Source organism: Benincasa hispida, chromosome 9 (assembly GCF_009727055.1).
Source record: "Benincasa hispida cultivar B227 chromosome 9, ASM972705v1, whole genome shotgun sequence".
NCBI classification, from domain to species: Eukaryota; Viridiplantae; Streptophyta; class Magnoliopsida; order Cucurbitales; family Cucurbitaceae; genus Benincasa; species Benincasa hispida.
Genome location: NC_052357.1, coordinates 10,620,521 through 10,635,638, shown reverse-complemented (window position 1 = coordinate 10,635,638; position 15,118 = coordinate 10,620,521). Strand labels below are relative to the sequence as shown.

General features: G+C 33.8%; 1 protein-coding gene across 3 annotated transcripts; it reads right to left on the bottom strand.

Moving 5' to 3' along the window:
• Nucleotides 1-11,555: 11,555 nt before the first annotated feature.
• Nucleotides 11,556-14,255, bottom strand: LOC120086316 (calcineurin subunit B-like). Of its 3 annotated transcripts, none has more exons than XM_039042893.1 (7): nt 13,951-14,255; nt 13,696-13,791; nt 13,469-13,593; nt 13,254-13,350; nt 12,376-12,485; nt 11,914-11,988; nt 11,556-11,837 (listed from the first exon to the last, which is right to left on the bottom strand). In XM_039042893.1, exons 2-7 carry the CDS (start codon nt 13,763-13,765, stop codon nt 11,787-11,789), a joined length of 528 nt encoding a protein of 175 aa, XP_038898821.1. In that variant the 5' UTR covers nt 13,766-13,791; nt 13,951-14,255; the 3' UTR covers nt 11,556-11,786. The 3 variants fall into 3 exon arrangements, with proteins under 3 accessions (XP_038898821.1, XP_038898820.1, XP_038898822.1); XM_039042892.1 differs by having other exon boundaries at nt 13,696-13,814; nt 13,951-14,249; XM_039042894.1 differs by lacking the exon at nt 13,951-14,255 and having other exon boundaries at nt 13,469-13,597; nt 13,696-13,814.
• Nucleotides 14,256-15,118: the final 863 nt, after the last annotated feature.

Below are 15,118 nucleotides of genomic sequence, written 5' to 3'. Positions count from 1 at the left end.
AGTGACTTGGAAATCTAACTTGAATACGATTTTAGTTATAGATGATCTATGATTTGTCTTAACTGAGGAGTGTCTTCAGGTCCCCACTCATAATGCACCCCTAAATGTTAGGGATGCATATGACTGCTAGACAAAGACCAATGAAAAGGCCCAAGTCTATATCTTGGTGAATCTGTCTGACGTATTCAACAAGAAACATGAGGCCATGCTCACTGCTCGTGAGATCATGGAGTCCCTCCAGGGTATGTTTGGAAAACCATCCATTCATATCTGACATGATGCCCTCAAATATGTTTATAATGCATGTTCGAAGGAAGGCCAATAAGTTAGAGAACATGTTCTCAATCTGATGGTCTAGTTCAACGTGGCTGAAATGAACAGTATAGTCATTGATGAGCAAAGTCAGGTGTCTTTTATTCTGGAATCTCTCCCGAAGAGCTTTCTTCAATTCTGCAGCAATGTGGTTATGAATAAAATCCAGTACACTATAACGACTCCCCTAAGTGAGTTGCAGACCTACCACTCTCTTATGAAACGTAAGGAACTGGTAGAAGGAGAGGCGAATGTTGCCCATTCCATAAAGTTCCATAAGGGTTCATCCTCAGGAACTAAGTCTGTACCCTAATCTTCAGAAGAAGAAGGAAAGAAAGGGGAAGACTCCCTCTGCTAGGGGCCAAGGTGGCTGACAAAGGCAAGTGCTTCCACTGCAATATGGAAGGTCACTGGAAGCGGAACTGCCCAAAGTACCTTATTGAGAAGAAGAAGGAAAAGGAAGGTAAATGTGATTTACTTGTTTTAGAAACATGTTTAGTGAAAAATGACCACAATGTCTGGATACTTGATTCAGAAGCCACTGATCATGTTTGTTCTTCGTTATAGGGAACTAGTTTCTTAGAGTAGCTTGCTAAGTGTGAAATGACGCTCAAGATTGGAACTGGAGATGCCATTTCAGCTCGTGCAGTGAGAGTTGCTAGGTTATTTTTTGGAAATAGATTTTTATTTTTAGAAAATTTGTATATAGTTCCTAAAATGAAGAGGAACTTAATATCTATTTCTTGTTTAATTGAACAGTTGTATTCCATAAAATTTTCATGTAATGAAGTGTTCATTTAAAGAAATAGTGTACATATTTGTTTAGCAAAACTAGAAAACAACTTGTATGTATTAAGGCCAATTGAAACAAAAACACTTTTAAATCATGAGATGTTTAAAACTGATAAAATGCAAAGAATTTCTCCAAGTAAAAATAATACTTATCTTTGGCACTTAAGATTAGGTCACATTAATCTCGATAGGATCAAGAGATTGGTAAAGAATGGACTTCTAAGTGAGTTAGAAGATGATTAATTACCTCCATGTGAATCTTGTCTTGAGGGTAAAATGACTAAAAGACCTTTTAGTAGAAAAGGTTATAGAGCCAAAGAGACTTAAAGCTCATACATTTGGATCTTTGTGGTCCAATGAATGTAAAAGTTCGAGGAGAGTACGAATACTTCATCTCTTTTATAGATGATTATTCAAGGTATGGTTACTTATACCTAATGGAACATAAGTCTGAAGCCTTTGAAAATTCAAGGAGTATAAGGCTAAAGTTGAAATTCTGTTAGATAAGACTATTAAAACACTTCGATCTGATCGAGGTGTAGAACACATGGATTTAAGATTCCAAGATTATATGATAGAACATGGAATCCAATCTCAACTCTCAGCACCTGATACATCTAAAAAAAACAGTGTATTGGAAAGGAGAAATAGAACTTTGTTAGACATGGTTTGTTCTATGATGAGCTATGCTCAATTGCCTAGCTTGTTTTGGGGGTATGTAGTAGAGACTGCAGTTTATATCTTGAACAATGTTTCTTCGAAGAGTGTTTCTGAAACACCTTTCGAGTTATGGAGGGGGTGTAAACCTAGTTTGCGCTACTTTAGAATCTGGGGTTGTTCAACACATGTGCTAGTGAAAAATCATAAGAAATTGGAACCTCGTTCTAGATTATGCCAATTTGTTAGTTACCCTAAGGAAACAGGAGGTGGTCTATTCTTCAATCCACAAGAAAACAAAAGTGTTTGTATTGACCAATGCTACATTGTTGGAAGAAGACCACATCAGAGATCATAAACCACGAAGCAAATTAGTATTAAATGAAGCTACTGAAGAATCAACAAGGGTTGTTGATGATGATGCTGGTCCTTCATCAAGAGTTAATGAAAGGACTAGCACTTCAAGTCAGTCTCGTCCTTTTCATCGTTGAGAGTGTCTCGACGTACTGGGAGGGTTGTAGCACAACCTAACCGTTACTTGGGTTTAACTGAAACTCAACTCGTCATACCAGATGATGACGAGGATCTATTATCTTATAGGCAGGTAATGAATGACATAAACAAAGATCAATAGGTCAAAGCCATGGACTTTAAACCGGAGTCAATGTACTTCAATTCAATATGGGATCTTATAGATCTACCTGAAAGGGTTAAACTTATAGAGTGTAAATGGATCTACAAGAGAAAGAGAGATGTAACTGGGAAGGTACAGACCTTCAAAACTAGACTCATAGCAAAGGGTTATATCTAAAAGGAAGGTGTTAACTATAAGGAAACTTATTCCCTGTTGCTATGCTTAAATCTATACGAATTTTCTTATCCATAGCCACATATTATGAAAAATGGATGTTAAGACAACCTTTCTGAATGACAATCTTGAAGAGAATATATTTATGTCTCAATCCGAGGGGTTTATAGCCCAAGGTCAGAAGTAAAAAGTTTGCAAACTGATTCGATCAATTTATGGATTGAAACAGGCATCCAGATCTTGGAATATTAGGTTTGATACTGTAATCAAATCTTTTGGCTTTGACCAAAGTGTTGATGAGCCTTGTGTTTACAAGAAGATCATCAACGATAAAGTAGTTTTCTTAGTACTTTATGTGGACGATATCCTACTCATTAGGAATGATGTAGAATATCTTACTGATTTTAAAAAGTGGCTAGTAGTCAAATTCCAAATGAAAGATTTGGGAGAGACATAGTACGTTCTTGGGATCCAAATAATTAGGGATTGTAAGAATAGAACGCTAGCTATGTCTCAAACAACTTATATTGAAAAGATGTTGATTCGATATTCGATGTAGAACTCTAAGAAAGGTTTATTGCCTTTCAGGCATGAAGTTTATTTTTCAGAGGAACAATATCCTAAGACATCTTAAGAAGTTAAGGACATGAGACGTATTCCCTATGCCTTAACTATGGGCAGCTTAATATATGTTATGTTTCGCATTGGACCTCACATTTGTTATGCAATGGGAATAGTCAGTAGGTACCAATCCAATCTAGGGTTAGACCACTGGTCTGTGGTTAAGAATATCCTCAAGTATCTTAGGAGAACGAGGGACTATATGCTAGTGTATGGAATTAAGGATTTGATCCTTACGGGATACACGGACTCTAATTTTCAAACTGACAAGGATTTTAGGAAGTCCATGTCAGGATCAGTGTTCACCCTGAACGAAGGAGCTGTAGTATGGCGTAACATCAAGCAATGATACATTGCAGACTCAACCATAGAGGCTGAGTATGTAGCTATTTATGAAGCAGCAAAGAAGGTAGTTTGGCTAAGGAAATTCCTAAGTGATTTGGAAGTTGTTCCAAACATGAACTTGTCGATCACCTTGTACTGCAACAACAGCGAGACTATGGCCAACTCGAAATAACCTCGTAGCCATAAATGAGGAAAGCACATTAAGAAGAAGTTTCACCTAATACGGGAGATTGTACAACGAGAAGATGTGATCGTAATAAAGATTGCTTTGGAGCACAACATTGCCAACCCATTTACGAAAGCTCTCTCAATCAAAGTGTTTGAGAGTCATCTAGAGAATCTAGGTCTACGAGATATGTACATTGTGTAATCTAGGGCAAGTGGGACATGTGTAATGGGTATGAGATACCCTAGTTTATTGTATTTTGCTCTGTATTTGTAACATCCCCGTCGTTCCGTGTAATGTACATCCCACTAATTAGAGTTTTAGTTCAAGTAGGAGTTTTTTTGGGTTTTATACCCTAAAACTCATAGATAGTGAATGTAATTAAATGATCGTTATTAATAAATAGTTATTACTATTTTTTTCAATAAGTGTTATTGATGTTTTATTTAATTTTGTCTTATTAATCCTAAAATCCAATAAACTAACATCGTAGGCTATCTTATGAGTCTTGAACTGTATGTAGAGACATATAGGAATCAATGTTCAAGATACAACCTAAAGGATCTATAGTATAGGGGCAAGGTTGGGTACCTTATCCTGGTAACACTATGGATACGACCCACTTTATATTTGATACAAACACAGTGATCCAACACTTTCGTATAGGAAGCGAGTGGGGGTATCCTAGGCAATGAGTTTATACAAGACTGGATTGCGAAGTAGTAACCACTAGATGTAACTCCATTGACTAGTTAGGTTTCTATTTCAATAGGATGGCCTGGGCAACTTAGTCTTACTCCTGGATATATTATGACCTCCTGTTCACGAGGGATTGTCCTTTGATTTATATGGGTGAGAGTGGTCAGTTCGCTGACTCAACATGCCTTCCATTTTGGGGATAGGACCGAGTAGATAGCTGGGAACATAATCATACAAGATGGATTTCACTTCTTCCTGACTTCAAGATAAGTAGATGAGTGTTTCCTTAAGTGGTGTCTCCGAGACTTGAACAAAGAGTTCTATCCTTTCACTGGTTCTAGAGGGGTTTCTGTTTAATGGTTGGATCATAAATAGGTTGTTCATTAGAGGAGCCCTAATACTTAAGGATGTAGAGGTAACCCAGGGGTAAAATGATAATTTGACCCAACTAGTGTTACAAATACTCTTGAAGGACCAACCTATTTTTATTGGTCTATATCCGTGGACACTTAAACATATTTATAGTGAGAAAAGTGCAACTATGGGTCTTTAGTGGAGTGTACCCACAGTTAAGGAATATTGATTAATTTGGTTAATAAGTTTAGCCAATTAATCTCACATCGTTGGTGCTTTCGATCTGTAGGTCTATTAGGCCTTCTTCCTAGCTTGTAAAGGGTATTGAGGTAATTTGTCATTAAATTGAATTTGAAATTTTCAAATTCAGAATTGAGAATTTTTAATATATGTGTTGGGATTAGTGTCCTAATTCTCCCGGAATCTCGTTGTTTTGTAAAGATACACATTGTTTGATGAATAAAATAAGTGTTATTTAATTCTGGCATTTACTCATATCTAATAAACAAAGCTCCTTGGTTATCTTATATGAACTTAAGCATGTATATGTGATATACAAATGGATCATGCCTTAAGTGATAACCCAAATTGGTATGTAGTATAAGGATTAAGGTGAGATACCTAATCTTGGTGACACTACGGATACGACCCACTTTGTAGAGGTTTGCAAGTGTTGTAAACTACTACAGATGGTAGATCATGACCATTCATGTGGAGACGTGCGAGCGGAGATGTTCTATACAAAGAGTTTGTATAATATCTGGACCACGAGATGACTAGACTCTGTATATAACATCGTTGATACTAGAAACTTTCATCGCACCTAAACGACCATAGGTGACACGATCTCAATCCTGAGTGTTTTGGAACTCCTACCTTTGAGGGCGAACCTTTGATTAATATGGGTGAGAGTGGCCAGATTGCCAACTCAACATGCCTACCTTTTTGGGGACTTGTCTGATCTGGGAGCTAGGAACTCAATCTACAAGATGGAATTCACTCATTTCCCGAAGTAAGGATAAGTAGAGAGATTGCTCCCTTAAAGACTGATTCCAAGACTTGAACATAGTGGCCACAACTTCTCTTTGGAAGAGAAGACTCATTCATAGTAGGACTATGACTTATGTTCATTAGAGGGGTCAGTGGTACTTAAGGAGTTAGATGTAACTATAGGGGCATAACGGTTATTGGCTGAGTTGTACTTAAGAGTGATCTGTGAAGGGTTGTCGCACTTCTGATTGGTTAAGATGGACACATAATATATCTGTGGTAAGGAGAGTTCAACTATCGGTCTTTAGTGGAGTACCTGGCAGTTAACGGACTGTCTCTTATACACATCTAGATGTGTATAAGAGACAGATTTATATGTTTCATGAGATGAAATATTAAAACTATAGGTTATAAATATAGTATAATAACTGTCTCTTATACACATCTAGATGTGTATAAGAGACAGTGTATATGTGATATACAAATGGATCATGCCTTAAGTGATAACCCAAATTGGTATGTAGTATAAGGATTAAGGTGAGATACCTAATCTCTGTCTCTTATACACATCTAGATGTGTATAAGAGACAGTTGCTAGACGATCGCTTAGCTTTAGCTAAACGATTGGGCACCAAACTATGCGATAAGTTTCTGTCTTCTTTCACTTGCCCAATCATGTACACGATTGTTCCTTCCTTCTTCTTATGCCTCAAACCAAGTCCACACAGAGCCTACCCTCTGGATTCTCACACTGAGAATACCAAGGTAACCTTCTTGGTGGTGTCATACTCAACTCGATACTAAAGAGGTTATGTGGAGCCCGTTTGTGTTTCTGGGGAGTTCGTAACTGAGGCGATCGCTGAGGACGAGTGCGAAGTGTTCATGCAGTGCTACGGTCGTGTTATTCGAGCGTTCGAAATTGCTGTGTTCGAGCGTTCGTGAGCAAGGAGCGTGGAGACGAGTCGACAAACATTCGTAGCATTCTCCTTGTTCATTTGTAGTTTTCATGCTGCAATTTCTGTATTGATTACATAACTATATGTTTTGTTTACGACTGTAATTTGTAATGTTCATTCATGATTGTAATTTGGAATGATCTATTTTCCGCTACTCATGGAAATCTCGGATTCGATTTCCTTCAATATGTTGATACATTTTAATACAAAGTTTGATTTTAGACTTTATTATTAATTTTGGATATGATTCAAAATTAATAAATGGGAGAACAAAATATTTGAAAGAAGTTCAAATATTCATTTAATATGAATAAGATTCATATTAAAAACTATAGGTTAAAAATAATGTGCATTGGATGCGCATTAAAACTTTATGTTAAATGAGAGAAATATATTTGAATATGATTCCAATGGGAAATTTAAATTAAATATATAATATTAGATTGGATGATTAATTAATTTAATTGAACTTTGAATTTAATTAAATTAATTAAATTAAAACTATATGTTAAAATGCATATTAGATGCGCATTAACGCTATAGATTATGTCAAAGGGAACTAAATTATTTATATGGTTATTGGTGAAGGTTAATTTGATCGATGATTCTGTTCTCTCTAATAGGGAGGACTCCAAGTGGTGGTGCCCATTCCCAATTCGTACAAAATCTACAAAATTCCCAAAAGATTTGTATTGCAGGTTTTTTCCTGTATAATTAGGTTTTTGGGTATTGCATGCTTAATTTATTTTTTCTGTTTATTCCAATGCAAAATTATTCGGTTTTAAATGACAATTTTAAATATGTTTGGATTCTGTGTTTTGACTTCCGCTGTGCCTAAGGTTTTCATAAATCATGGTTAAACAACTTTGATTAATGTTTATTGAACACTTCAATAAACTTCAATCAACCATTGCTGGTAACAAATCTATCTAATTCACCTTTTCATATAAGTTCTGATGTTACGTTTCCGTCAACTTAAATACCCTAGAACCAACCTTAGACAAAAGGTCCCTTATAGATACATTTGTTACGAATTTAATCTTTTAATTAATAATCAATTTAATTCTATTAAACTGATTAAAAAAATTAAACTTAATTTCTAATCTTATTAGAAAAGTGATCTTAGGTCTATGTGAATCATATTTTAAAACTTATTTTTAAAAAAATGAATTTAAACTAAGGTTTGCATACAATTCTGAATTATCAATTTTATTTCTAATTTCATTTAATTATAACTTTTGTAAAATAAATGAAATAAATTAAAATCATACATTTTCATTTATTGACATATTTAGTAAATTATAACAATTATAAATTACCTAAGGTAATGTTATGCATCATGCAATTCCATTTTATTACTAACTATATATAACATGTATATAATAAGGTAATGAAATATTTAATAACATTCATCCATACATATATAAAACTATATATTATGACACTTATAATATAAATGATGCATGACAATGTTATTAATGTATGCAAACATATAGTATAACACTTATATTATATGTATGATGCATGAGCATGCTATAAAAAAAAATAATGCAATTATATATATTATAACATTTATAATATAAATGATGCATGAAATTAAATGCATATTCTATGGTGGAATTTTATGCTATATGACATACAATATGACATATATATATAAATTAAAATCATGCATCAAATGCATAATTAATAAAATAATCATTGGACTGAGATTCGATACTTAAATGATTAATTAAATTAATGTACCACTTATATTAATTTAATTAATAAAAAATATCTATTACAAAATTATTAGTCAACCGGTTCAAAACAAGCAAACCATGCCTTGAATTGCACGAACCAAACCGCCCAGCCTTCGAACCGGTCAAGAATCAACCGAACCAACCAAACTGGATAGGAACTAGCTGAGCCATGAACCGAACCGGACGCGGACCAGAATATTCTTTCCGTCTCGCAGCGTCGCAATGCTACGGATAGAACATTCCATTCGCCCAATCGCAGCGATGCAATGCTAGGGCACAACGCTGTAATACTACTCTACAGAATGCACTATACAATTGCAATCTTCTTTGAAATTCCTCCGATTTTGGCCCTGTCTTCTTCAGAATTCCACCAAAATAGCCACAAACAACTCAAGACTTTAAATTACATACTCGATTGCAAACAAATTGCCCTAAACACATGAGCCCTTACAAATTAAATTGTAAATTGAAAGCCATTAAAAAACTGTGTCAATCCCGAAAACATCCAATAATCATAATCATTCATCAGTAACATATTCATCACATGAATTAATTGACAAAATGTATCCCATGAAACTTAAAAATCATTATGAAAATTTGGAAAAAATTTGGGCAAAAAACCTGTCTATGATACCAATTGAAGGAACTGGGGAAGGTCCTTGAGCAGAAATGGGGATTGGTCCCAAATCCCAATTTTTACAAAACGCACAGTTTTATAGAATCAAACAAAATATTATGCATTAAACAAAAAATACAACATGTTAATATCAATTGAGAAAAGAGAAAAAGGGATAAGAATCCTTTACATTTGAAGAACTTTTCTTCAAAAAATCCTTCTCCAAAATCGTCACATACGAAACGAACAAAATATTCAAATGAATACCATCACGAATGAGTCATCTGTATTTTCTAAGATGAGAATCACAGGAGTTTCGTGGGCTCTATGATTTTTGGTGAGGGAAAGATTATTGAAAGAGGAGAAGAAAGATTGGGGAAAATATTTTTTCTGAGAACTATTCTATATCTACTTCCTCTCTGTCAAAACCAAAAAGAAGAATAAAAACCAATCCCAACCAAATCTCCCACTCAGCACGTGTGTTGAGAGAGAATAGAAGAAGGAAGTTATTTCACTCCCATTAATTTAAATAAAATAAAATAAAACTAAAATTAATAGGTATATATATATATATATATATATATACACACACATATATAATAACTAATTTATTATATATATATATACATAACTTATGTTATATCACATATAACTATAAACTATAGTTTCTATATTGTATCAAATACAATATAACTTATAGTTCAAATTCTTTCACCAATGACATTTAATATAAATTCTATTTATATTAAATTTAATTATATGAATCCAATTTACATAATTAATATTTGAATCATATTCAAATATTTATTTCTTCTCTAATAAACTTTATATTATAATGTATAAAATATATTATAATCATTAATCATATATAATTAAATTAAATTAATTATAATACATATAATTAATTCCCTTAATTAATTTGAACAATTCAAATTAATCAAAAGTTGATTCTCATTTAATCTTATTGAGCTATAGAGTGAATCTCATGGACCTATAGATTGAAGCTCCAATGATACTTGAATAATTAATTAAACTCTTTAGTTAATTTATTCATCATCCATTAACTGTTGACATTCCACTAAAGACCAACAGTTGCACTCTTTGCACTACAGATAGGCCAAAATTACCGTTTTGCCCTTGTAGTTACATCTAACTCCTTAAGTATCACTGATCCCATTAATGAACAATAAATCATAGTCTATCTGTGACTAAACCCCTCTAGGACCAGGAGGGAGTATGGCGCCACATTGTTCAAACCTCGGAATCAGCCCTTAAGAGAGCAATTTATCTACTTACCCAGATCTCGGGGAAGGAATGAATTTTATCTTGTGTAGCTTTGTTCCTAGCTCCCTAATCAAACGAATCCCCAAAATGGTAGGTTCGTTGAGTTGGCCACTCTCACCCATACAAATCAAAAGACCGCCTTCTTAGGCAGGAGTTCACAACTCATTTAGGATTCAGATCATGTCACCTATGGTCATCCTGGAGAAATGTAAGTCTCTATTATGAACGTCGTTATATAATGAGACTAGTAAGTTTGTGGTCTAGTCTTATACAAACTTCTTTGTATAGAATACCTCCGCTCACATGTCTCCACATGAATGATCAGGATCAGATCATTTGTAGCACTTTACAACAATTGTAACATCTACAAAGTGGGCCGCATTCGTATTGTCACTAGGATAAGGTATCCAGCCTTATCCATCGACCACAGACCATTTAGGTTATCACTTAAACATAATCCACCTGTATGTCTCTACATATATGTTTAAGTTACAGAAGATAACATTGGATGTTAGTTTATTAGTTTGTGGGTTTAATGCTACTAAAAGTCAAATAAAACATCTCATATTTTTTTAAATAAATAAAAAGCTTTGTACAATACAATTACAAACTACAGGATCCTACGAGATTTAGGGCATCAACCTCAACAAACGAGACAGATGAGAGCAAGACCGGATAGGGCGAGATGGGCGAGAGGGGAAGAAGATGACTCATTGTTCTATGAATATTTGCAAATGGATTATCAGTGAGAGGGAGAGCGAGATCGAGAGTGAGTGTGAGGAATGCTTTTTCGCGTACGCGCGAGTCTATTTTGGTAATTTCACCTGAATCTGACGTCAGCTGAGATTCATTTAATTTTTTTTAAAAATTGGGTCATTTGACATTTTCGGCCCAATTTTGGGTCATCCGTACAAATTTTCTATGATATTTCTCCCTAAAAGTTAAAAATTTGATCTCCACCCTCGAAGTTGTACTAAAAAAATAATTATAAAAACAACTAATAAAAATAATTATAAAAAGAAGAAATTTGAGAAAGCTGAGAACAGAGGATATTTTTGTTTGATTTCCACTTCTCTTTGCAGATTATAACTGTATAAACTGATAAATTAGGTTTTTTGTTATTTTGAAAAGATAAATTAGTGTGGTTAGATATTTCAATGAAATCATGTAGTTTGTTGTTTTATCTGCGTTGACATTTGTGAGTCGACATTGATTTGATCTCAGTTACAAAAGGAAATCATTGATTGACATTATTGATAGTTTCTTTACAAATTATGAAAAAGAAAAGGGCAGTCTCTTCCATTACAACTTTCTGCAACAGAGATGAACTGAAGCAGATGTGTACATTCTGGTCTAAGTTCTGAATGGAACATCACAAACTTCATTTTACTTGAGACTCCTTGTGTTTAACTTTTTTCTTGAAAGTGAATTAACAAATCAACAACTAATCGACTGGAACTTCTACATCCATTTTTATGCCTGAATTACCAAGAACCTGCAAAAGAATTACAAAAAATGAAGAACGTTAAACTAGATAAATTAAGAACTATGCAAAAGAGTTTATCAAGCACCTTAATAAAGTCATCGAGTGTCAACTGAGAGTTTCTTGTATAGCCTGCTTCTTGTAATAGTTGGCACAAGACTTGCTGCAAGGGAAGGGAGAAACTATTATACTCCTGCCCAATCTAACAGGGGTTCGTTTATGAAGGTGAAAAGAAATAATATGAGCACAAAGCGAAAGATTCAGTTATTCTACTTCATGTGTTAGGAGTGGATCAAATTTGTTCCTTTTGAGCAGAGTAAGCACTGTCGATGCCTTTCACAAGCAGGAATATAATAATGGAGAAATCAACTTCATTTTATTAGATTACTCGATGCACCAAATAACTGAACGGATTGATGTCTCAGAGGTTTTATGTGCTACGTTTATTATACTTGATGAATCACTTTGCGTTCTCAGATGACAGTTAAGTTGAAAACGCAATATAGATACAAAATGTAAAAGTAAAACTAAGGGAAGGAAGATGCCATACCTCTCTCTGCTCGTCGGAGATGAATGGACCCGACAAATCCCGAAGCACTTCAATTATATCATTGAAAGACACCTTTCCATTGCAGTCGGCATCATATACCTTGAAAATAACTGAAATAAAGAGACACTGGCAATTATTAATACGAAATAACTGTCTCAAAGTAGTTTTCTACGGTGACAAAATTCCTTGACAGAGTATTTCAGAGCCATGATAATTGAAGTCAATTTAATGGGTTAGTGTGAGTTCATGAGAAAAAGTTTTAGTCGCCTAACCTATAACCTGTATGATATCTGGGTTATCTTACTGGGTGTTTGGCCGGTCAACTTCATAAGTAGGTGTTAAATAATTCAACTCCACCGACCTCAATAATGTTTACTATTGAAGTTTGTACATTTACCAAGAAACTCAATCTTCCCCTCTTTCTCTTTCTTGCACATTTATCAAAGAACTTCATCTTCACAACTATGTACCCCAAATACAAACTTACTAACTCCAACATATTTACTCTAGACTCCATAACCCAACTAAACGCCCCAAAAATCCTATCAGTGACAACTTATGCTAGAACATCTTAGATATCAACAATTATAACTTATAAATCAGCTTCATGAGACGAAGTTGCTCCAATATACTCGAGGGAGGCATGACTAAAAAGTTTCATGACTTCCAAGTAGAAACGTGTGACAAGTTTTCCCTTTCCCTGTATAACATTATTGACCTTTAGGCTTAAACATCAAACTTCACTACTACTGACTGCAAGAAAAATGATCGCCAGGGATCTCTTATGTTTTAAATAAGCATTGATTTTCAACTAGAACACTCAACCTTATCCAAAACCAGCAAAAAAGTGAACAAGCAGCAGCAAGACATGTACTTACATTCAATCTTATGTTGCACACTAGCTTTAGCACTGAATGCTGACAAGAAAGCCACAAAATCCTTAAAATTCAAGCCATCAACCATCTTGAGCAGACGCTGAAGAAAACAAAGATATCACTCGCTAATAAGTGGCATCAATGACACAACCAACACATAAAAAAGATTCAATTTCAAGGTTGAATGATGGAACAAGAATAAAATTTCAATTCAAAACCTGAGAAAGTGGATTCATAGCAAATTCAGGAACTGAAAGGAACTCATCAGCTGAAATAAACCCCTTGGCATTTCTATCAAGTTGGCAGAATCTCTGATACAAGGACACTATTTCCTGTTGGGAGACTAACTTAAACACGAGCAAATAGTAAGAGAAAGTAAGCTAACTAAACCACTCACATAAACAAAAGAAAGAAATCAAGGAAGACAAGGATAAAATTAACCCACAAAGTTTATTGCAGTGCTCTTGAACTTCTTCAATATCATATTGAGTGAGCATCGATGAAGCATTCCCCATGAATTCTCAATCCAAATGCCCAATTTCTAAAAGACACTAAGAAATCAATCTGAGAAAACCCACATAAAAACCATCAATCAAATCAATCTTCAAACACAGACAGAAACAGAATAAAACAAATAACACCCTCAAACTGTAACAATTTTCGAAAAGTGAAAATGGGGAAAAGGGAAAGAAGAACAGACCTGAAAATCACAGCTGATCTGATAATGGGCAGTACCCAAATTGGGGATTCTTTTACTTCCTCACAGCGGATATAGAAATAGAATAAACCCAGCTGAAGCTTTCACCTGGACATCATCGAGACTCTAAAAAGGCCTAGATAAGCTTTTATTGCCTCATATTTGTTGTGATCGAAGGCGACGAAGATTTCCCCCCTTTGATTCTGTCCAATTGAGCATAAGGGCATCGCTAATCTTGATGCTATTTTCGATATTAGTGGGAATTTGATGGTGAAGATGCGATAAATTTATGTGGGTTGGTAAAATTTTATATTTTTTTCCGAAGGAAAAAACAGGGTTAAGGAAAAATTTACAATAATTAGTTGAATTTATAAATGAAATGGTACGTCAAGACAGTAGTCTGAAACGCGATGATGTTGGGGCCGGTGACGGTGAGGAACAAACAACAAATTATAAATTTATAATTAATTTGTTCTATAGGCAAAAGTTTAAAATTTTGTTTGAAATTAGGTTTTTTTAAAAGAAAATAATCAATCTGAAATTAAAAATTACCTACTTTGAAGTAAATGTTATATGATACGTTAAGCAATTAAATGACATTTTTTAAAAAAATAATATTTTAGTTTCTATAGTTTGAAATAGTTTGAAATTTGTTTACCATATATTTCTTATTCATAGTGTATTTTCAAATATTTAATTTTAATTTTTATATTTTCAATAAATATTAAAGTTAATTTCTCAATATTTATTTTACGTTTGGTCCTTGAGTTCTCAGAATATATTTTTTGTCTCTGACTTTTTAAAATATGTGCATTTAGTCATGTTTTCAAAATTTACTTTTTTAGTCCCGAAGTTTTTGAAAATATGTTTAAAAGGTCCATGAACTATTTTCTATTTTCACTTCATATAATTATGTAAAATTTTGAATTACAAAAATATGTTTAAAAAATAATTTTAGAGTGAAGAGGTAATCTTAAAAATATCAATTTGTAATTTAAAATAATAATAAAAAATTAATGTGAGACTTTTTAAATCTATTTTTAAAGACTTAGGGACTAGAAAGGTATGCTTTGAAAACTTAGCAACCAATTGAAACTATTCTAAAAAATTTAGGGATTGAAAAGGTAATTTTTCCTATTTTTGTTGATATTAGTTAAATAATAATATCAAA

Coding starts and splice junctions, on each gene's coding strand:
- LOC120086316 (XM_039042893.1), bottom strand. CDS start 13,765: ATGGGGAATGCTTCATCGATGCTCACTCAATATGATATTGAAGAAGTT. Junction 12,486..13,253: donor TGTGCAACATAAGATTGAAT/GTAAGTACATGT, acceptor TCTTTATTTCAG/TTATTTTCAAGGTATATGAT. Junction 11,989..12,375: donor TCTCCGACGAGCAGAGAGAG/GTATGGCATCTT, acceptor CTTCCCTTGCAG/CAAGTCTTGTGCCAACTATT.